We start from the raw sequence: 21,529 nt of genomic DNA, 5'->3' as shown, positions 1-21,529 counted from the left end.
CCTTGCTGGAACAGGGCCTAGAAGGAAGATGTTGGAAGCAGTCAGTGCCGAGACGTGGTTCTGCCCGAGCTGGCCCTGACTTCCATTTCAGCAGCAACCCGCCGCTCTGAGAAACATGCTGCTGTAGGCGTGAGGGTGTGAACATTTTACTCAGCACAGTCAGGAGGCTCAAACATGTTCTTTTTTATTGCATGGGGTGCCTCAGTCAGTTAGGATGTCAGTAGATGACTGAGTGGTCCCCAAACTGGAGATGACATGGAAAGTAGGGACTTACAATGCTGGCTTCTCATCTCACTTGGAGAAATCGCCATCTGGCATGGTGACCGGCTGGACCCCAGACCTGGCCGGGTGTCAGAGCAGCTCCAGGTGGGGCTGTGGGCTCTTCCAGGGGAGGGGTGGTGGTGCCACTTACCGAGTGTCTGTCATGGCCTGGGATGGGCACTGTGTATACACTGTCTCCTCACAAGGTCAGAGAACCTGTGCTGTTTGTTTTTTGAGGGTTGGAGAAGTCAGTAGCTTTATTTCTTAAAAGAGGTCTAACAAACAAACAAGGGGGCGGGGCTGGGTAAGACTAAGGCAAACCGTGGCTGTCAGCCAGGAGGTGGCGGCAAGGGGAGGCCGCAGCTGTCTCTGTCCCAGTCTGAGTGGTGTCTCCTGGGCTCTCAGTGCGCAGAGGCTGAGTAAGGGCACGTGTGATGTCTTCGTAACCGTTGCCTGAAGTAGATACTGTGCGCAATTTGCAGGGATCAGAGTACTGAGGCTCACAGTGGTTGGGGCACTTGTCTCTGGTCCCACATCTGGAATGTGGCAGAGCCGTGCTTTAGACCGAGTTAAAAGCCCAGGTGCCCCTCTGGGCTGCAGCAGGAGGAGCCGCCGGGGCGCGCGTCTCTTCCTGTTCTCTTTGAACTGTCTCTCTCAATCGCTATATATTTGGGGGTTTTTTTTTTGGTTGTTTTATATTTTTAATTTTGATATAATTTCAGAGTGATAGAAAAGAGTATAAATAGTTCTACCCTTTACCCACACGTGCAGGGTTATGGTCGTTTAAAGTGTGATGTGTGAGCCTGTGGGTTGGGCCACAGTCCTTGAGCACAGTTGAGCCAGAGGCCGGGCGTGTTCCTCCTGAGAAAGCTCATGGGTGAAAAGATGGTGCTGTGACCCCACCCAGGCGCTGCAGTGCAGCTGCAGGCTGGAAGGAGCAGGAAGGAGTCTTAGGAGTCATAATTCTGCAGGAAGAACTCTCCCTCTGAGAAACTCGGGGACAGCTTGGGGAATATGAAACAAAATTAACTTATAAAAAGATGACTTGTAACTTACCAAACAGATTCTCACCGCTCACCGTCACACCCTCCCTGACTGCCAAGAACAACAGCCCAGCCATTATCCAGGGCGGCTGCACCCATGCTGTTTCCTCCTCCCGCAGTGAAAGGCTGTGTTCCCTCTTCCACCTCTGCCACGCCACCTTGAAAACGCTTCCTGCTTTGTCTTCACCTGTGACCTGTTGGCTCCTTTGCCCTGTCTGGGTGTCAGGTTCTGTCTCCCTGCTAATGCTGCTGTGTTCCCAGAGACTGAATCAGTACTTGCTGGGCGGGGTGGCTCACGTCTGTAATCCCAGCACTCTGGGAGGCTGAGGCAGGTGGGTCCCTTGAGCTCAGGAGTTGGAGACCAGCATGAGCAAGAGCGAGACCCCATCTCTGCTAAAACTAGAAAAAGTAGCTGGGTGTTATGGTGGGCACCTGTAGTCCCAGCTACTCAGGAGGCTGAGGCAGGAGAATCCCTTAAGCCCAGAAGTCTGAGGTTGCTGTGAGCTATGAAGCCACAGCACTCTACCCAGGGAGATAGAATAAGAATGTCTCAAAATAAAAACAAAAACAACTCCCTGTACTTAAAAGGAGGGAGGCAATTGTTACCTTTGTGTGGAGAAAGGAGTGAACACTTTGGAGGTTTTCAAAGTTGGGGGTCTTTCTTCACCCCAGGGCTTTGAGACTACTCCCTTGCTGCCAGACTCAGAAACAGTGCTCAGTCTCCACTTTGGAAGCATTTTTTTCTTTGAGGGTCCTCACTGCCCGCCCCCCTCTCCACCAAACAGCAGACAGGAAGCACTATAAGGGTGGAGTCTGCCTTGCTGGGGTGGGTCTCCCCACACTTGCCCAGCACTGGCAGGAGCTTGGCAAGCATTTGCTCAATGGCCAGGCCTTGGCATATGATTGATAACGCTGGTTGACTTAGAAAATGCAGCTTTGGTTGGGTGCGGTGGTTCATGCCTATAGTCTCAGCACTCAGAGAGGCCAAGGCAGGTGGATCGCTTGAGCTCAGGAATTTGAGACCAGCCTAACCAAGAGCTCTACTAAAAATGGAAAAACTAGCTGGGGGTTGTGATGGGCATCTGTAGCCCCAGCTACTCAGGAGGCTGATGCAGAAAGTTGCTCAAGCCCAAGAATTTGAGGTTGCTGTGAGCTGTGATGCCACAGCACTCTACCCTGGGTCACAGAGTAAGACTGTCTCAAAAAAACAGGAAAATGCAGCTTCACAGCCCCTTAGGTGTGGGGTCTGCTGCTTGCCCACCATTTGCTTTCCAGGTGATGTTTTACTAATGAGATGACTGGCCTGGTGGGGATCTTGGAGATTTTTTTTTTTTAGTAAAATATATTGCAACTTTATGCTGATTTGATAAGATTCAGTCACTGAAAAGTCTCAAAGATTATTTACTGTCAGTCAGACACCACTGAGCCCTGCAACCCAGTTGTCCCATGAATCAGCAGCATTGGCACCACCTAGGAGTTGGTCCAAAAGCAGAATTTATGAGGGCCAGGTCTTGGAGACGTTATGTCTGACTCTGTTACTACTCTCTACTGTTGCCTTGGTTTTTAATCTTCTGAGGACAGAAGACTGTTAAGAAAGTCTCAGTTATCTACATGTGGATGATCCAGGGACAGTTTCTCTTTACAGACTGGCTTGGTCTTTTGATTTTCTAAAAATCAAAGAAAATTGAATGAGCAAGCCCATGGCCTGGCGGTGTGAAGGGGCCTGAGGACAGGTGTTCAGCAAAAACCCGTGATTAAGAATTGACCAGCTTTGCCTAACCTTGTTCTTTGCTGTTAGTCACTTCACTCTTGGAATTCTCACAGAAGTGCTGAGCCCCAGGATGTGTACCTACTCCGCGTGTCTGCAGCTGGCCCCTCCATGTTTTCACAGGGAGCCATCTTGCCCCCCTTGGTCACTCCAGGACAGCAGGGTCAGCTCGTTGCAGTCAGATCCCCTGGGCCAGGAAGTGTCTAGAGGTGATCTGCTTTAGTGCCTCCAGTTGTTAGAAAATGAGGAACAGGTCCAGCATGTGCCCGTGCTGTTTCCTCCCCTCCTGCCCACAGTAAAAGTGGGATCTTGCTGTGTTGTCCAGCCTGGTCTGGAACTTCAGGCAGAAAGGCGAGTAGGCCCGGGGCCTGGGTTAGCTGTGACAGACTCCAGCAGAGCCTGTGAGGTGCAGGAGTGTGCACCATCCACAGCACCCTCTGCCCTGCCGGGGTCCCACCCCACATCTGTGAAGTTGTAAGTTCCTGTTACGCACTTCATAATGTGTGCTTTGAAGAGTCTTTGGATAGTTACTATTTAAAAATAAATGAAGAAGCCCAGACTATCTCATTTCCTTCTTCAGCCTTGAGCAGTTCCCAGCTAACTGGACTGGGGAGAGGAGGGCAAGCAGTACCTGTGTACATTTCACCTGGAAATGGTCGCTGAAGCTTTTGAAAAGTTATTTTAAGGCCTAGCGAGGTGGCTCCCACTGGTAATCCCAGCACTTTGGGAGGTCAAGGTGGGAGGATCACTTGAGCCCAGGAGTTAGTTGGAGGCTGCTGTGTGCTGTAGTGGTACCACTGCTGTCGAGCCTGGGCGACAGAGCAAGATCCGTCTCTTAAAAAAAGGAAAAGAAAACAAAGAAAAGTTATTTTAATCCACAGCGTTTTTTTTTACTTAGCCAGTAACACCAAAAATAAGATTGTTTTGGAGTTTTACACCAGCGGATAGAATGCTCCTGAGAGTTGTAGAGGCCTGCCGGGAAGTCAGCATGCCTGGAGCTGCTTCTCGATGTTACCCGGTGCCCTGGCCCAGCAGCCCTCTCCAGGACATTGCTGAGACGGGTTATAGTCAGAACACCCCGCACAGGGTCTAGAAGAAGTTGAGGCTTGAGGGGATCAAGACCCACTTTACACTCTTCCCTGGTGTTCGTGCAGTTCTGTCCAGGCCCCTCCTGGTGTGTTTCTGGCACTGCACACAGTGGTGGGGATGGAGCCGCCCCGTGATAGCCAGCTGTGTGGGCCCTACATTTGTCTCCTGGAAAAGGCGTGTTTTCAAAGGCTTTGGTTTGAGGGGATAAAACCTCAAGTTTTAATTACTCTTTTTGTCTTGAAGATTTTTAGGAACATTTATCTTTTTTGAGTTGCTGTTTAGGTTAGAATATGATTACGCAGCCCCCCTCTTTTAAGTTTTTGAATGTTTACTTATATTAGAATCTTGGCTGCAAATTCAGCGGATTCATTTGTTTTCTTTTTTTATAGAGATGGGGTCTTGCTGGGTTGCCCAGCCTGGTCTGGAACTTCAGGCATCAAGTAGTCCTCCTGCCTCAGCCTCCCAGAGTCTGGGCCTGGCCTCAAGTCAGTGTAATGGAGACAGCATTGAGGAATTGGATTAAAGCGGAGCTAGATCTCTTAACTAGTTGGATTGTCCTTGGACAACCACCTGACTTTTGTAAATCTTGATATCTGTTGCTTGGGGATGCTAACTAGCATTAATTAGCTCCTTGTTGGGAAAATCAAGTGAGAACTTGATGAATGCTTTAGGTGCCAGTGAACTCTGGGCTAGTGAAGGTTGGCAGGCTTCCGGAGTTCATTTGCTTCTATGGAACAGTTTTGTTTCTTTTGGCAGGTTAATTTAATTTAGTTCTTAGAACTTGGTCTCATCTGGAGCTTGGAGTAATAATGCCTACTTGATGAAGTTGCTGGGAGGATTAGATGCTGTACAACACAGAAGGGCCAAGTGCTGTGGTCTGGCCATTTGTGATCATGTAGTAGCTGCTGCGTGACATCACTTGCTGGTCCAGTGTTTCAGACAGTATAGGAGTCCTCCACAGCTGACCTCTACACTGACCACCCAACCCCATAGCAGACCATTCCTACACTGACCAACCCGTCCACAGCTGACCACCCCTAAACTGACCACCCCCTCCACAGCTGACCACCCCTACACTGACCACCCCCTCCACAGCTGACCATGCCTATACGGACTACCCCCTCCACAGCTGACCACCCCTAAACAGACTACCCCCTCCACACTCTACTACCCCTACACTGGCCACCTCTGACTCAGCCGACCACCCCTACACTGACTACCCCTTTCACAGCTGACCACCCCTACACTGATCACCCCCTCCACAGCTGACCACCCTTACACTGACCACTCCCTCCACAGCTGACCACCCTACACTTACCACCCCTATACTGACCACCCCCTCCACAGCCTACTACCCCTACACTGGCCACCCCCAACTCAGCCGACCACCCCTACACTGACCACCCCCTTCACAGCTGACCACCCCTACACTGACCACCCCTCCACAGCTGACCACCCCTACATTGACCACCCCCTCCACAGCTGACCACCCCTACCTGGCCACCCCTGACTCAGCCAATCACCCCTACACTGACCACCCCTTCACAGCTGACCACCCTTAAAATGACCACCCCTCCACAGCCGACCACCCCTACACTTACCACCCCTATACTGACCACCCCCTCCACAGCTGACCACCCCTACACTGACCACCCCCGACTCAGCCAACCACTCTTACACTGGCCACCTCCCTACACCAACCATCACCTACCCTGACCACCCCTACACTGACCACCCATACACTGACCACCTCCCTACACTGCCATCACCTACCCTGAGCACCCCTACACTGACCACCTGCCTAAGTGGGCCTAACTTTCATAGACTGGACATGTACCACATGTGTGTATCAGTACAGCAGGCCCAGTTCCTTATGTGACCACCTCTGTGCTGACCAGTCTGTTACAGGCCCTTGGGTGGTCACTGTACACAGGTTTTCCCTGTAAATTATTACTGAGTTCTTCAGAGTGATAAGAGGGTTTAACCAATTATTTTCCCATCCAGGGTTTGGGGAGGCAGTGAGGTGGGGTGAGACTGGAGGAGGATGGACAGGGAAGTCTGGTCTGGGGATTAGTCTGGAAGATAACTGCCCTCTGGTAGCTCATGATTTGACGGGTCAGCAATCAGTGCAAGTAATGTTCATTAACTACTGTACTTTTTGCTGATAAATACTGTAAAGCTATGAAAGCCACGCAGTTAATGGAATTTGCTAAAGAGAGACTTTGGTGTGTTTTAAAATACTATTTAAAATAGAAATGGCCAGTCTAGCAGGCACTCTGAGGTTTTGCAAAAAAGAAGTTTAGGAAAGACCCCCCACCCCTTTTTTTTTGTAGAGACAGAGTCTCACTGTACCGCCCTCGGTAGAGTGCCGTGGCGTCACACGGCTCACAGCAACCTTCAGCTCTTGGGCTTACGTGATTCTCTTGCCTCAGCCTCCCAAGCAGCTGGGACTACAGGCGCCAGCCACAACGCCCGGCTATTTTTTTGTTGCAGTTTGGCTGGGGCTGGGTTGGCCACCTTCCATATATGGGGCCGGCGCCCTATTCACTGAGCCACAGGCGCCACCCCCCCTCCTTTTTTTTTTGGAGACAGACCCTCAAGCTGTCGCCTTGGGTAGAGTGTCCTGGCATCACAGCTCACAGCAACCCCCGACTCCTGGGCTCAAACGATTCTCCTGCCTCCGCCTCCCAAGTAGCTGGGACTACAGGCGCCCGCCACAACGCCCAGCTATTTTTTGGTTGCAGCTATCATTGTTGTTTGGTGGGCTGGAGCTGGATTCGAACCCTCCAGCTCAGGTGTATATGACTGGCGTCTTAGCTGCTTGAACCACAGGCCCCGAGCCGTAGGCAAGACCCCTTTGCAAAATAATACTTGATGAAGTGTTGCTTGTAAGAGCTGACTTATTAGTTGTATTTGTTGTATCCCCTGGGAAAGGATGAGACGCAATGGCTGGTGAGCCTGGAGATTTTAGAAGTGGGAGAGGCAGGGAGAGGGTCAAGGTGACTGCGTCTGGTTGTTTTGTGTGGAATGTAGAAGAAGCCTGGCTTATCTGCACTTTTTTCTGAATTTGCTCATGTGTAACATGGCTTGTTTTTCTTCTAGGATGTGGAGAAAGAGAAGGAAACCCACAATTACCTCAGCAAAGAGGAAATCAAAGAGAAAGTTCATAAATATAATTTAGCAGTCACAGACAAACTGAAGATGACCTTGGTGAGTACCCATAATACTGTCGAGGTCGAAACCCATCAGGAGACAAATATAAATTGTTGTTGCTGCAATCTGTGTATTTTTAAATCTCGGAATAATACTTGTAGGAGTTTAGTGGTCAGGGTACACAGGGGAATAGAATATTTCTATATATTCTGTAGAATAAATCAAATCAGATTTGTATTTTGAAGTATCTTTGTGTCAAAATCAGTTACTGGGTTAACTGTAAAACTGTGAAACACTATCATAGCACTTGGGAGGCTGAGGCAGGAGGATTGCTTCAGCCTAGGAGTTTGAGGTTCTCTGAGCTAGGCTGAGGCCACAGCACTCTAGCCAGGGCGAAAGAGTGAGGCTCTGTCTCAGGGGAAAAAAAAGTGAAACTCTTTAAAAATTTATTTAAAAAAATCCTTTTATCATAAGGACACTTGTACTAGACTGTTTATTGCAGCTCAATTTACAATCGCCAAAATGTGGAAACAGCCTAAATGCCCACCAACCCAGGAACGGATTAACAAGCTGTGGTATATGTATACCATGGAATACTATTCAGCCATTAAAAAAATGGAGACTTTACATCCTTCGTATTAACCTGGATGGACGTGGAAGACATTATTCTTAGTAAAGCATCACAAGAATGGAGAAGCATGAATCCTATGTACTCAATTTTGATATGAAGACAATTAATGACAATTATGGTTATGGGGGGGAAACAGAAAGAGGGAAGGAGGAAGGGGTGTGGGGCCTTGGTGTGTGTCACACTTTATGGGGGCAAGACATGATTGCAAGAGGGACTTTACCGAACAATTGCAATCAGTGTAACCTGGCTTATTGTACCCTCAATGAATCCCCAACAATAAAAAAAAAAAAAAAAAAAAAAAAACTTAAAAAAAAATTTATTTTAAAAGATTTTTTGACACATTCCTCAAAGGTCTTTTAGCATCATTGCCTAACATATAGATGGTAGCTGGGATTCTAACAAAACCTCAGACAAGTTTACCTTGTAATAAAGTAGATATGGAAGAGGACTTTGTGCCCTGGGTTGGAGTGTGGAGATTGTAAGTCATGGAGTGAGTGTTCACATACGAACTGGCTGAGACTTTCCTTTGCTGGTCAGTGTGAGACAAGCAGTGGTTCGTGCCCAGCTCTGTGCGTGCTGTCCAGGCTTTGCACCACACTGCCTGGAGCACAGAGCGGGAGGGTGTGGGGAAACAGCCCCTGACAGCCGAGCCGGGCGTCATGCTCCCGTCGCCCGAGCTGATGTCCAGGTCTCGCTGGTTTGGTGGCCCTCCTTGCAGGGCATGTCACTCTGGGCACCTGCTTCTCAGTCTCCTGCTGTGAACTGGAGTTCAGTGAAGGACAGGGTGCCCTGTTAGAAGCAGGCCCTGCTGAATTCTGTGACCCTTGTAGGGAGGGGCTTTTACGTAGGCACCTTTGTGATGAAGGATCCCTCCCCAGGGTGGGGTGGGGGACTGTGCCTAGAAGGGGCCAGGGGGCACATTGACCCACGATGGTTCTCTTTATTCCACCAGTGACGTTTCAAACAGATTTTTCACCAAGGGAAAGAAATTCCACTATGTTTTTTTTTTTTTCTTTCCCTTCAGAGACTAATAGAGATACAAGTCTTCCTGTCATTTTAAAGATAGCCGTTTTAAGTCTTGTGCAGTACTTTTTTGTACACCACATTTTTCTAAGAGTGAACAAGTGAATTAGTACAGGCAGGGCCCTAATTACAAACATCCGTCCTACAAACAACTCGCACTTAGAACAGAGGTTATTATAGGCAAATGTACTGGTAACAACTTACAGACAAACTCTACTTAAGAACAAACCTGTAGAACCGCTTTCCTAAGGGGCACTGACTGTATTGTAAGTTGATCTTGAGGAAGGAGGAACAATGGATCATAAAGGAGGTTTTTTTGTGTGTCCTACCTTAATTGTGTCATTTGTGTGTAACACTTGATGATTTAATAAAATATTAAATGAAATCTTTTTTTTTTTTTTTTTACTGTAGAATTATCTTTTTATTTTGGGTAAAAACCGACAGTCATTTTGGGGAGCTGTAATTAAGATTTAACAGCATTATAATTCTAACAAATAACTTAAATAAAATGAAATCTTTTTAAATATACTGAATGCAAAAAAAAAAAAGGTGAAGGCAGACCATTATTACTATTTTTGGCCACTAAGAAAGTAATTCTGTCACAAATTGTTGATAATACCTGTAGTCTGCATAGTGGCTTGGACTGGCTGTTACCCCACACTGTGTGCTGTGTATACTCTGTAAAAAAGTCTAAGCAAAAATGGTAATCTGCAACATGCCCTGCTGGCTACTAGGCATGAAAATAGCCTGTTTTCTTCCTGTCGACTCATTGCTGAGCAAGACATTCCACAGTCCTAACTGTGCCTTCCTTTTTGTGTGTTAGTCACCGTGGAAGACGGTGTCCCTCTGAGCACGCAGTGTGGACGTGCCCTCGAGCTGACGCATCCCGTGGTCCTGCAGGTGTCCACGTCTGGACCAAGGCCGCACAGCGGGCCTGACCTTTCCCCGGTAGCTTCAGAGGCGGCTCAGCTGCCACATCTGCCCACAAACCCTGCCTCTGGGGGCACTTTGCAGGGTGCACTGACCTGCCTCGGAGGTCTTTCCCTGGGGGGCTCCTTAGTGAAGTGACACTCCCTCCCCCCACAATGCCTGGAGAGAAGAGAGCCAGACAGCGTTTTAGCTCCTGTTTGTTCTGATATCCTCTTCCCTGAAGTGTTTCTGTTCTCTCCCTGCTCAGAATTCCAATGGGGTTTACACTGGCTTCATCAAAGTGCAGATGGAACTCTGCGCACCTCCCCAGACTTCGCTGAAGCCTGGAAAACTCACTCCTGGATGCAATGACTGCATGAACACACTTCACATCAGCAGCACAAACACTGTCGGCGAAGTGATTGAGGCCCTGCTCAAAAAGTTTCTCGTGACTGAGAGCCCCTCCAAGTTTGCACTTTATAAGCGCTGTCACAGGGAGGACCAAGGTACACTGAGCCACGTCGAGTGGGAACAGCTCTGCTTCTGCTGGAGTCTGGTGGAGACGGGCGGGCATGTCTGTGTCATCCTGTCAGAGCCTGGAGTCAGATTCTGGGAGGGGACATGCACTTGGTATATCTGGCCGTCCCATGGCTGTGGGTCTGAGCCTAGAGGCGTCCACGTGTAATGGAGGGGCTTTTCTTTTCTTGAGGGGAGCGGCTCTGAGTGTAACGCACTTCAGGGCACACTGGAGAAGGCCTCTGCGCTTGAGTTTTGGTGGCACACTCCACCTTGGCTGTGCCTCTGCGGTAGGCGGTGTCACAGCGCACCCCACTGACTGGTGGCAGTGGCCTGGCCCAGTGCTCTCCTGCTCACTTGGCTGGCTGTGCCTCTGTGGTGGGCGGTGTCACAGCGCACCCCGCTGACCGGTGGCAGTGGCCTGGCCCAGTGCTCTCCTGCTCACTTGGCTGGCTGTGCCTCTGTGGTGGGCGGTGTCACAGCGCACCCCGCTGACCGGTGGCAGTGGCCTGGCCCAGTGCTCTCCTGCTCACTTGGCTGGCTGTGCCTCTGTGGTGGGTGGTGTCACAGCGCACCCCGCTGACCGGTGGCAGTGGCCTGGCCCAGTGCTCTCCTGCTCACTTGGCTGGCTGTGCCTCTGTGGTGGGCGGTGTCACAGCACACCCCGCTGACCGGTGGCAGTGGCCTGGCCCAGTGCTCTCCTGCTCACTTGGCTGGCTGTGCCTCTGTGGTGGGTGGTGTCACAGCGCACCCCGCTGACCGGTGGCAGTGGCCTGGCCCAGTGCTCTCCTGCTCACTTGGCTGGCTGTGCCTCTGCCATGGGTGGTGTCACAGCACACCCCGCGGACTGGTGGCTGTGGTCTGTCTGAACTTCTGCCCACATTCAGGGGATAGAAAGAGACTATACATTATGGCCAAGACCAAAGGCTGTCCAGGCGGGCAGAAATCGGTACAAATGGTGGCGATTCAGCGGTCCTGGTGCCACCTGAGAATGTCAGGTGTCTGAGAGCCATTAACTATTTAAGATTTCTCTAGTTTTTCTGGATAAAGCCTAAAGCAGTTATAGAAGATACATTGATTTTGACATGGTAACATTGCCCCTCAGTTGTGCAGAATGGAGCCCAGCACACAGTTTTTAACACTACAGAGAGGCACAGGCAGAGAACCCATCTTCAGGTCCGGGCCTTGCAGCCTGGGGACACTATGTCTCCAGGGAATCAGCACCCATGGGGCAGGTGTGTCCGGAAGGTCAGCATAGTGGAGAAGCTTAGGTGGGGGTTTCATCTTGCCAGCCACTCTGCCTCCTCACCTGTACTGCAGCTGTGTAACCGGGAGTCCTGGGTTCTGTTGAAATAAATACCACCCCACAGGCAGCGCCAGTACACGCATGTGCTCCTGCGTGTGTGTGTGTGTGTGTACACACAGCTGTGCTCAAAGCCACCGGAGCTTGTATTCTGAGTGTCTGGTTTGTTTGTGGCTGCTAATTCTAGATTAATCTGTGGAGAGATTTGCCCTTAGAGCTCTGATTTCCTGTTCTTTGGATCGTGTATTTTTATTGCTTTTAAAGGGGTTGTAGATCCTTTTTTGAGTTTTTTATCTGGCATTCTAAAAGGTAGAGCAGGCCTAATTGTAAGCAAATTTGGGGACTGATAGCTTATTCTTAAAAGTGATTTCCTCCTTAATCAGGTACAGTAGTTTGTATTGGGCAGACAGAACAGAAATAGAGCAGATATCGTCACAGGTGGGGCGCTGGTGATGCAGGAGGCAGCTGGTGCTTGGAGGTGGCACAGCACTGACCCATTACCTTATCTGGAGGAAGGGATCTGTTTGTGGACGACTGATCTCAGCAACATGCTCCTTGTTTTCTCCGCAGTCTATGCCTGCAAGCTCTCAGAACGGGAACACCCCCTCTACCTGCGTCTGGTGGCAGGACCTAGAACAGACTCGCTTAGTTTTGTTCTTCGTGAACATGAAATTGGAGAGGTAAGTGGTTGTTCCTTATTGCTTTAAACTTTGTGGAATTAGGGTGCAACTGGGGCCTTGTTATTGCTCTCTTGATGTGACTACTGAGGAGGAGGGAGAAGGAAAGGGGAGTGAGAGAGATTTTGAATCAGAAATGAACCCAAAGTTAGCCTCTTAAGTGATGGAGAAAATAAAGTTTTTCACTTGATCTCCACCCGAGAGCCATTTTCACCCCTTCCTACCTCCAGATCCCTCTGAGGCAGCTGTACTTTGAAAGCTGACACTCTCCATGTGTTTGCTGCTAACAAAAGTTTCCAGGCTAATTCCCTTCTAAAGTGAACTAAAAGGAAATCCGATCTCTTTACCATGAAAGACATTTAACTTTCTAGAATCCTGTTTTCCTCTTTGTCTGGTCAAATGATTAAGAAACTGTGTCTGTGTCTCTGTGAGACACAGTTTGCCCTGCTCTCTGGGAGGCTTGTATGTGGCCAGTTCAGTAGAAGAGAAAAGCCCTGAGCCGGCCTCAGATCAGATGTCCGCTGCAAAACGACAGCTGAGCAAACCCCCAAGGCTCTGGTCTCTCGGTCTCCGTCTGGAACAAGAACTGGCAGGTCACGTCCCAGGAGGGTGTCCATGGCCCAGTGAGAAGTGGGCTTCTAGGTTAAAAGTTAGGGAACCAGGACTCTGCCTCCTTTTGTTTGTGAGGTTGGGACATGACCTTGGGTAAATCTTCTCATCTTCCAGCGCTCAGCTTTAGAACCTGTAACCGGGACTAAATTTAAAAGGTCGTTTTGAGTCATGATAAGAAATGTGTGTAATGGTGGGCGCCTGTAGTCCCAGCTGCTCGGGAGGCTGAGGCAGGAGAATCACGTAAGCCCAAGAGCTGGAGGTTGCTGTGAGCCGAGTGATGCCACGGCACTCTACCCAGGGCAGTACAGTGAGACTCTGTCTCTACAAAAAAAGAAAAAGAAATGTGTGTAAATGTGTTTTGTAAGTGGTACATCTATATATGTAAGTATAAGTTAGAACTTGGTGCAGGGAGTTTTAGGAAGATAGTGATTTTAGGCATTGTTGAATTTGTTTTGAGGCTAGTATTTCAGAGCTTTTTAAGAAAGTCAGACCTGCGTTTTGGGGAGGAAGTCGCTGCACAAGTGTGCTCTGGCTTTGTGGCTGGGCAGTGTCCCTCTGGAAGCTTGAGCCAGATCCACAAGCATAATTTAGCCCACGTTTTCCTCTCCGGCTCTGGGTCTGTTAAGTGTTCCACAAAGCTTAGTGCAACTTGGGCTACTCTGAAATTTACGTTGCTTTGCGTTCTGGATGCCCTGTGGGACCTTGTATGTTCTTGTTTTTCTTATCCAAGAAAGACCGACCTGAGGGAGAATACTTACCATCACTGTGGGAGAGAAAAGATACTTCATATAATGTCTTTATTTTAGATACAGGGTGGGAGAGAAAAGATACTTCATATAGGGTGGCACCTGTGGCTCAAGGAGTAGGGCGCCGGTCCCATATGCTGGAGGTGGCAGGTTCAAACCCAGCCCCGGCCCAAAAAAAAAAAAAAAAAACTTCATATAATGTCTTTATTTTAGAGACCATGACATCTGTGAAAAATAAAATGTTAAATTTTTAAAAATTAACAGAATATTCTAATGTAGAAAGTTTTGCTCCCCTACTTTCCGTTCCTCATTTTCTCTAATAACCGGCGTCCACCTCTGTTCCAGGGGGCTTCTGTCCTGAGGCCACCTAGGGGGTTCTTCACTCCCCTCTGTTCACTGGTGTTAGTGAGTCTCAGCTGGGACCTGGGGCCCCTTTGAGAAGGGAGGATGTATTCGGGAAAATCTCAAGATGATGCTGAATACCCGCCTTGACACTGACTGCTTTAATTAAAAACAAAAACAAAAAAACCAACTCATGTCCTGCTGAGTGTCAGGTGCAGTTAGGGAGGCAGAACTCAGGTCCTTAAGGCCAAGAGATGAGCTCCAGAGTGAGGAGTCCCGTAGCTGCAGGGTAGGGAAGAGCAGTTGAGGTGGAGAAATGGAGGCAAAGCAGATAATTACTTTGCTTTGTGATGAGAGACAGAGTTGAGTGCCGCCCAGGCTGGGGTGCAGTGGAGGACAGTCACAGCTCTCTGTCACCTGGGTCTGCTGGCCTCAAGCAATCTCCTGCCTCAGCATCCCAAGTAGCTGGGACTATAGGCACCTGTGCCAGCTTCTGGCCAATTTTTTTTATTTCATTGTATTAGAGATGGGGGTCTTGCTGTGTTGCCCAGGCTAGCATCAAGCTCCTAGCCTCAGGTGATTCCTCTCAGCCTGAGATTATAAGAATGAGCACTTGCACCCAGTCTTCATTCATACATTAGTTAATTAATTAATCAATTCATTCATTCATGAAACAGAGTTTCACTCTGTTGCCCTGGCTAGAGTGCCGTGGCATCATCATAGCTCACAGTAACCTCAAACTCCTGGGCTTAAGCGATCATGCTGCCTCAGCCTCCCGAGTGGCTAGGACTACAGGTGCTGCCACAATACCCAGCTAATTTTTCTATTTTTAGAGATAGGGTCTTGCTCTTGCTCAGGCTGATCTTAAACTCCTGAGCTCAAGCGATCCTCCTGCCTTGGTCTCCCGGAGTGCTGGGATCACAGGCGTGAGCCGCCGCGCCTGTCTCCTCTAATAAGGTTAAAATCCTGCTTGTCTTCAGGGCAGCCAGTGCTCCGTGAGGGCTTCTGAGAGACTTGGTCCTGGGTGGGAAGGGGTGAGAGAAGTGGTGGACGGCTTCTTAGAGGAGTGGCAGGTAAGCTGAGATGTGAAGGGTGAGTAGGAATTCTTAGCCAGACAAAGTGAAGAGAGGGGAGAGCGGCTCCATGAGGTGGGGTCTTCACACTTAGCCAAACAATTAAGGGAAGCCACTGGGTGGTTTTAAGCAGAGGAGGGTCTTGACTAGATTTGCATTTCACAAAGGCTCTTCTATTTGGGGAACACCCTGGTGCTGCAGGGCAGGATGGAGATGAGGAACCCGAGAGGGCTGTCCCAGGACTGTGGGAGCACATGGTGGCTGCCAGCCCTGGAGGGTGCAGAGAGCAGCAGGATGAGCGATGGTGGTGGGCTGAGCGATGGTGGTGGGCTGAGCGATGGTGGTGGGCTGAGGGATGGTGGTGGGCTGAGCGATGGTGGTGGGCTGAGCGATGGTGGTGGGCTGAGGGATGGTGGTGGGCTGAGCGATGGTGATGGGCTGAGCGATGGTGGTGGGCTGAGCGTTGGTGGTGGGCTGAGGGATGGTGGTGGGCTGAGCGATGGTGGTGGGCTGAGCGATGGTGGTGGGCTGAGCGATGGTGGTGGGCTGAGCGTTGGTGGTGGGCTGAGCGATGGTGGTGGGCTGAGGGATGGTGGTGGGCTGAGCGATGGTGGTGGGCTGAGGGATGGTAGTGGGCTGAGGGATGGTGGTGGGCTGAGGGATGGTGGTGGGCTGAGGGATGGTGGTGGGCTGAGGGATGGTGGTGGGCTGAGCGATGGTGGTGGGCTGAGTGTTGGTGGTGGGCTGAGGGATGGTGGTGGGCTGAGCGATGGTGGTGGGCTGAGGGATGGTGGTGGGCTGAGCGATGGTGGTGGGCTGAGCGATGGTGGTGGGCTGAAGGATGGTGGTGGGCTGAGCGATGGTGGTGGGCTGAGCGATGGTGGTGGGCTGAGCGTTGGTGGTGGGCTGAGCGATGGTGGTGGGCTGAGGGATGGTGGTGGGCTGAGGGATGGTGGTGGGCTGCGGGATGGTGGTGGGCTGAGCGATGGTGGTGGGATGAGGGATGGTGGTGGGCTGAGCGATGGTGGTGGGCTGAGCGATGGTGGTGGGCTGAGGGATGGTGGTGGGCTGCGGGATGGTGGTGGGCTGAGCGATGGTGGTGGGATGAGGGATGGTGGTGGGCTGAGTGATGGTGGTGGGAAAGGCGGCTGTGACTACGAGGGCCCTACATCAACAGGGGTGGAATATGGCCTTGTTTCTAAAGCCTCTGGAGTCCGATCAGGTGAAGAACAGAAGTGTCTAATGCACTTAGGGCAAGCTGGCTTGGGGGGTTGAGGAAGAGCCGGCTGGGTGCTTGGGGCTGAGGGGCTCTGGGCTAGGGGGGCTCTGAGCTGGGAATCTGGGTGCCTGGGGCTAGGGGCTCTGGGCTGGGCGGCAGCCTCTCTGGATGCCTGCCGGCATTCCTGAGTTGGACGCCCACATTATTCTTTCTGTGTTCTATCCAAGTGGGAAGCTTTCAGCCTTCCAGAACTACAGAATTTCTTGCGCATCTTGGACAAGGAGGAGGATGAGCAGCTGCAGACCCTGAGGAGGCGCTATGCAGCCTACAGACGCGAGCTGGAGGGGGCCCTGAGCCGGGCCTGGACACCCGGCTAGCCGGGCCCTGCCCGGGCTCTGCAGACCGAGGACAGTGCAGATGGTTCTGCCCATGCTCCGGCCTCCCCTTTTGTCTCTAGGCCTAGTTTTCCACACTGGCCACAGCACCCAGCACCTTCAGCCTCCCGCACGCAGTGCCTGCCAGTCCACTGCGTCACCGTACATGGAGTCTGCCAGTGGGCTCTGTCACTGCCTGCAGAGCCTCCCAGCCTGATGCGTCACCGTACACGGGGCCTGCCAGCCCTCTCCGCCACCACACGCTGTGTTGCCTTGGCTGCTGTGCACCTGCTGTCTCTGGAGCATCGTAGCGGGCTTGGGAGCATGAACTCTGGAGTTTTTTGGTCTGTTTTTTGTCCTTAATTTTTTTTTAGTTATTTTAATTATGTGATGATAATGGTAAGCTTAAGGATGTGCAAATGATTTTTTAAAAGCTTAACTAGGAACCTCTCTGAATACTTGCCCTATTTTGAAACTACCTGTTTTTTTTTTTAATGTCAGAGGAATCTATCCATGTGGATCGAAAGGCACAAGAAGCTAGGAACTCTAAGGAATCTGTGAAGGATTTTGTAGCATTTGGACAAAGAAAGTAAAAGCAAGTTTGAAAGAAGGCAGGTGTAGCGTGGGGAGCTCAAGGCCGGGAAGGCGGCCTGGCTCGTAAGTGGAAGGTGGAGGAGAAAGGGGTAGTTGCTTGTGAGTGAATTAAAAGCGTTCAGTGGTGAGATGCTAAACTCATTTTAGGGATGTTTCATTTCCTGGTGGGTAAACTGTGGGAACAGAGCCAAAGAGCACAAGCTAAACCAAAAGGAAGGACCCATGGACTCTGCAGCCGACCAGAGAACCAAGCAGGTAGAACCTCGAAACGTGGGGGTGGGGCCCCGCGGCTGCCTCTGCCCTCTGGGTGGAAGAAGCTTCTCGGCACAGGCAGGGCTGGGACCTTGTGCTGAGTTGCATTCAGCGTTTACGCAGTTGCCCCCAGAAGTTGGTTTCAAAGTTGAAAAGCAGCTGGGGAGGGGCAGCTGTTTTCACATGGACTGTGAGCTGGGGGGTTTGTGAAGTAAAAGGCTCACAGCTCCCTTCTGGACAGTCGTCCCTCCCTTCCATTTCTGTTTTCTTGTCGTCTCCCTCCCACCCCTGATCCCCGTCCCTTCCCTCCTCTCTTCCTTCTTGCTTTCTCTCCTCCTCACTTCTCTTTCTCCCTTCCTCTTATACTTAGAGGCTGCTCTTCCCTCACCTAGAACAGGGATGTTGGGTCAAGACCCAGTCCAGCCAGGCCTTCAGCTCTGGAGGACGGCTGTGTGTGGGAGGAGAGTCCACACCTGGCTGACCACACCTCAGGGGCTCACTGTGGAAATACTTTAACAAAGTACATGTTCCTGCCATCCAAAGAGGTGCATGTGTGGTGACAGAAGCCTTCCTTGAAACAGGCTAAACAGCCCCATTTTGTGCAGCCATTTATCCGAGACCAGAGGGAAAGGGCTGCTGTGGTTCCAAAGGAGCTGTACATTCTGTTTGTAGTCTGGGTGTTTTTGTTTATAAATTCCCAAGGAATTGTTGACACTTTGGTGACACTTAACGGATTCTTTTTGAAATTCCAAGGTGCTTCCGTTCTTCACCTCTGAAGAGAACTGTGCCTTTTATTGGCTTTCTGTCCCTCTCGGTGGCTCGCCCCATCTCGTGGGAGGCAGATTCAAGTGTGGGCCTTGCTGTGCCACAGTCTGCCGAGACAATCGTATCTTCCTCAGCTTTTAGGAAGAGCTGGGGGGTGGGGTGGGGGCAGATAGTAGAGCTAGCTTATAAAATATGTATGGCACGTCTCATTTAACTGTGCATGGGACCTCTTAGTGCATTGATGGGGTTTTAGTGACACTGTCACCCAGCACCTGGCCCTCATTGTTCAGGGAGTGCCTTCGTGGTTTTATACTGGTTTTACTATTCAGATTATGGCTTGCGTTTGAGTATACTGCTGTCAACCACCTGGTCTTTTAATTACTTACTCCAGCAAACTTATGTTTTGTGAAGCATTTGCTTCTCAGATTAAGACACTGTTAGAACCTAAAGTAGTAGCTGATGGGGATCTGTGAATTTTTTTTTTTTTTTTTTTTTTTTACTTGAAGTAGATTGTCTAAAACAGGCATTCTCATCTGTAATTTACCCAGAACCTCACTCATGGTCACGTGCACTGCAGGTTACAGTTTGTATATGAATCTCTCAGTTTGTGGTTCGTGAAGACTGATATTCTTTCCCAAACACTGGTTACTGCAGCAGCATTTTTAATGTGTAAAAGAAAAAAAAAGCCACTAAGGCCAAACATTTTTAAAAAATCCTTGTACAACTCCTTACATTAAACTGTCTAAGCTTTGCTGCACCACGGTTCTCTCTGCAGTGTGGCTGGGACAGGGTGTGCTAACCAGAGGGCTGGTGTTGCAGAAGAGCATTTTAAATCGCAGGAGTAAGGAACTTATAATATTTATAATTTTGATGAGTTTATTTTTATAGGGAAGATTTTTCTCCCCTAAATTGTTTCTGGAATGGCAAAATTATTCCCATTATTAAAAATTAAAGTTATTTGTTGGTGTTTGTGTGTTTTAATTTATGATAATGTACTAGATAAGAAAAGTGGCCACAGGACTGGGGACGGCTGCCTCTGGAGACACCGCAGGGGAGTGTGCTGGGAGCAGCTTTCCCAGGTTTGGGTGGATTGTATTTGCTCTCCCAAATTAATTTTCCCTTTGCCCTGTCCTCTGAGCATCTGCTTCTATAGCACATTCCTATTTAATATAAAACAGTTGTTTTATTGTGATTGGAAATATACATACATTCAATTCTTGAGGGTAGGAGTTCATGACCAGCCTGGACAACATAACAAGACCCATCTCTACAAAAGAAGAGTAAGAAAATTAGTGGGGCCGTCCCAGCTCCTCGGGAGGCTGAGGCAGGAGTTCCAGGCTGCAGGGAGCTATTATTGTACCACTGCACTCCAGCCTGGGCAACAGAGCGAGACCCTATCTCAAAACAGAACCTTGTTAATTCTTCAGAAGTCTCTTTCTGCCCCCACTGTTGCACTGAGGTCTCCTGCTGCAGACAGTGGACTTCAACATGAATGGAGTATTTGTATTTTCAGGTCAACATGCCTGTCTTACAGGTGTGGGTTGGAATGTGTCTGAAGAACCCTGGTGGCTGCAGGTTTCTGTCCTGTGCGTGCACCGGGGCTCTCCAGCACTGTGCCTCTGTTTCTGCAGTGGGGACACATTTTCACTGTTGTAATGACCCCTTGAGGGGCTGGGGACATAGCAAGGCTGGTCCCCAGTAGTGAGGGAACTATTTCAAATAGGATGGGTGCTTTATCAGTGAAAACATTATGGCTCCGTAGAGGTCTCCTTTTTTGCTGAAAATTTAGAGGCATTTAGTTTAGGAGTTTAGCTTAGGTTACTACCCAAGGTGTAGGGGGTGCTTGGGGGATTTTTGTCCCTTCAAGGGAGTTAGCTTTCTGTCCTCAGCTGCTTTTCACAATTTGTCATCAATTACTGTTATTAAAAGCAAAATGCTCGAGATTCAAGGCTGATTGGCAGCACCAGAGGCTGTGGTGCAGCGCTTTCCCTGTGCTCCGTAAACATGGTCACAAAGTGTTGTCTGTTTGCCCAGGCAAGTTACAGCCACAGTGCTCGGAGCAGCTGGGACCAGGTGCTGGTGTCGTATCATCAGGCAGAGGGGTGTGTGTAGGTGCAGTCTGAGCCTTGGCCTTTTTTCTCCTTAGTGTTTTCGTGCCTGTAAACCCTCCCTGGGGGGTAATCTCCTGGGAGACTGGGCCGTGTCTTCACTCTGCACCTCTTCTAGCTGCAGGACACGAAGTTTGGGGGACTGAACATGGTGCCATGTCTGGAAACAGCACTTGGGCAGTGTAGTGGCAGAAGATGCTGCTGTCCGGGCAGACCCCTCACCGTGGCTCCTGGTTCCTGGGTAGTCAGTGCTCACCGCCCACAGGACTCGTAAACAAGGCCTGCCGTGGAGGAAGGAAAGGGGCCGGGGTGATTGGGGACCAGAGTTCTGCTTGTTGTCCTTGTATGCAGACGACCACCCTGGTTTCCTTCTTTGCGGGAGCAGCGGTGGAGAGTGAGTCTAGGGCAGAAGCTGCCCACGGGGAGTCAGTCCCTCACTTATTCCAGACTGCTGAAAGAACCCAGCCTGCCATGCTGTTCCCAGGCCTCATAAAGTTGCTTCTCACCTCATCTGGGAGACTGGAGGCAGCCCCTCTTGGGGACTCAGGCAGAAGCAGAATCATTCTGCATCTGAGCTACTTACTTGCCCAGCACTGGAAGAGGTAGGGAGCAGGGCCGGACCATCTCCTGGATTTGGACAACAGGTGCCTGGGAAACCCCACCAGAACCCTGGCCTGCTACAGTTGCTCACAGCTGTTCTCCCCTGCACCGGCTTTGGGGGGTTGTGGGGACCCACTGGAGAGAAGACTTGGATTTGTGCGTGGAGCCTGTCGGCAAGAGTCCATTAAAATATTTTCCCACATGTGCTGAGGACATCTTAGCAACCATTCGAACAAAGAAGCTTCTGGGTTTCAGTAACAATAGCTAGGAACCAGTGTTTGTATTTTTGAGTTTGTAATTTACATAGACCCTGTCCCCTATCCCCCTTTGGAGATAAGTTGAGCCTCTATCATTGGACAAGTGTGTCCTGCCCTGAGTACCTACAGTTGGATACATTTAGGGGAGAGGATGGCTCCATTCCTCTTGGTCTGCTAGCTGTGGGCCTTGTCAGTTATTTAGTGTTGTGTAACA

General features: G+C 50.1%; 1 protein-coding gene across 4 annotated transcripts in view; it reads left to right on the top strand.

Moving 5' to 3' along the window:
* RASSF3 (Ras association domain family member 3) overlaps positions 1-19,307 on the top strand; it is a 70,421-nt gene extending 51,114 nt beyond the window's left edge. Inside the window, exons 2-6 of one of the 4 annotated variants that reach the window (XR_008373338.1) lie at positions 7,264-7,371; positions 10,146-10,383; positions 12,267-12,376; positions 16,593-17,588; positions 18,339-19,307. Coding sequence is in view for 1 of the 4 variants with exons in the window: in XM_053556358.1 (XP_053412333.1) it covers positions 7,264-7,371; positions 10,146-10,383; positions 12,267-12,376; positions 16,593-16,742 (606 nt within the window). In the remaining 3 variants the exon portion in view is untranslated. Of the gene's footprint in view, positions 1-7,263; positions 7,372-10,145; positions 10,384-12,266; positions 12,377-16,592 lie in introns of all 4 variants that reach the window. The other 3 variants (XR_008373337.1, XR_008373336.1, XM_053556358.1) reach the window with 3 other exon arrangements.
* Positions 19,308-21,529: the final 2,222 nt, after the last annotated feature.

This window comes from Nycticebus coucang, chromosome 12, assembly GCF_027406575.1.
Source record: "Nycticebus coucang isolate mNycCou1 chromosome 12, mNycCou1.pri, whole genome shotgun sequence".
In the NCBI taxonomy this organism is placed as follows: domain Eukaryota; kingdom Metazoa; phylum Chordata; class Mammalia; order Primates; family Lorisidae; genus Nycticebus; species Nycticebus coucang.
Note: the sequence above shows the minus strand (reverse complement) of the source record. Positions and strands in the feature narration are given on the sequence as shown.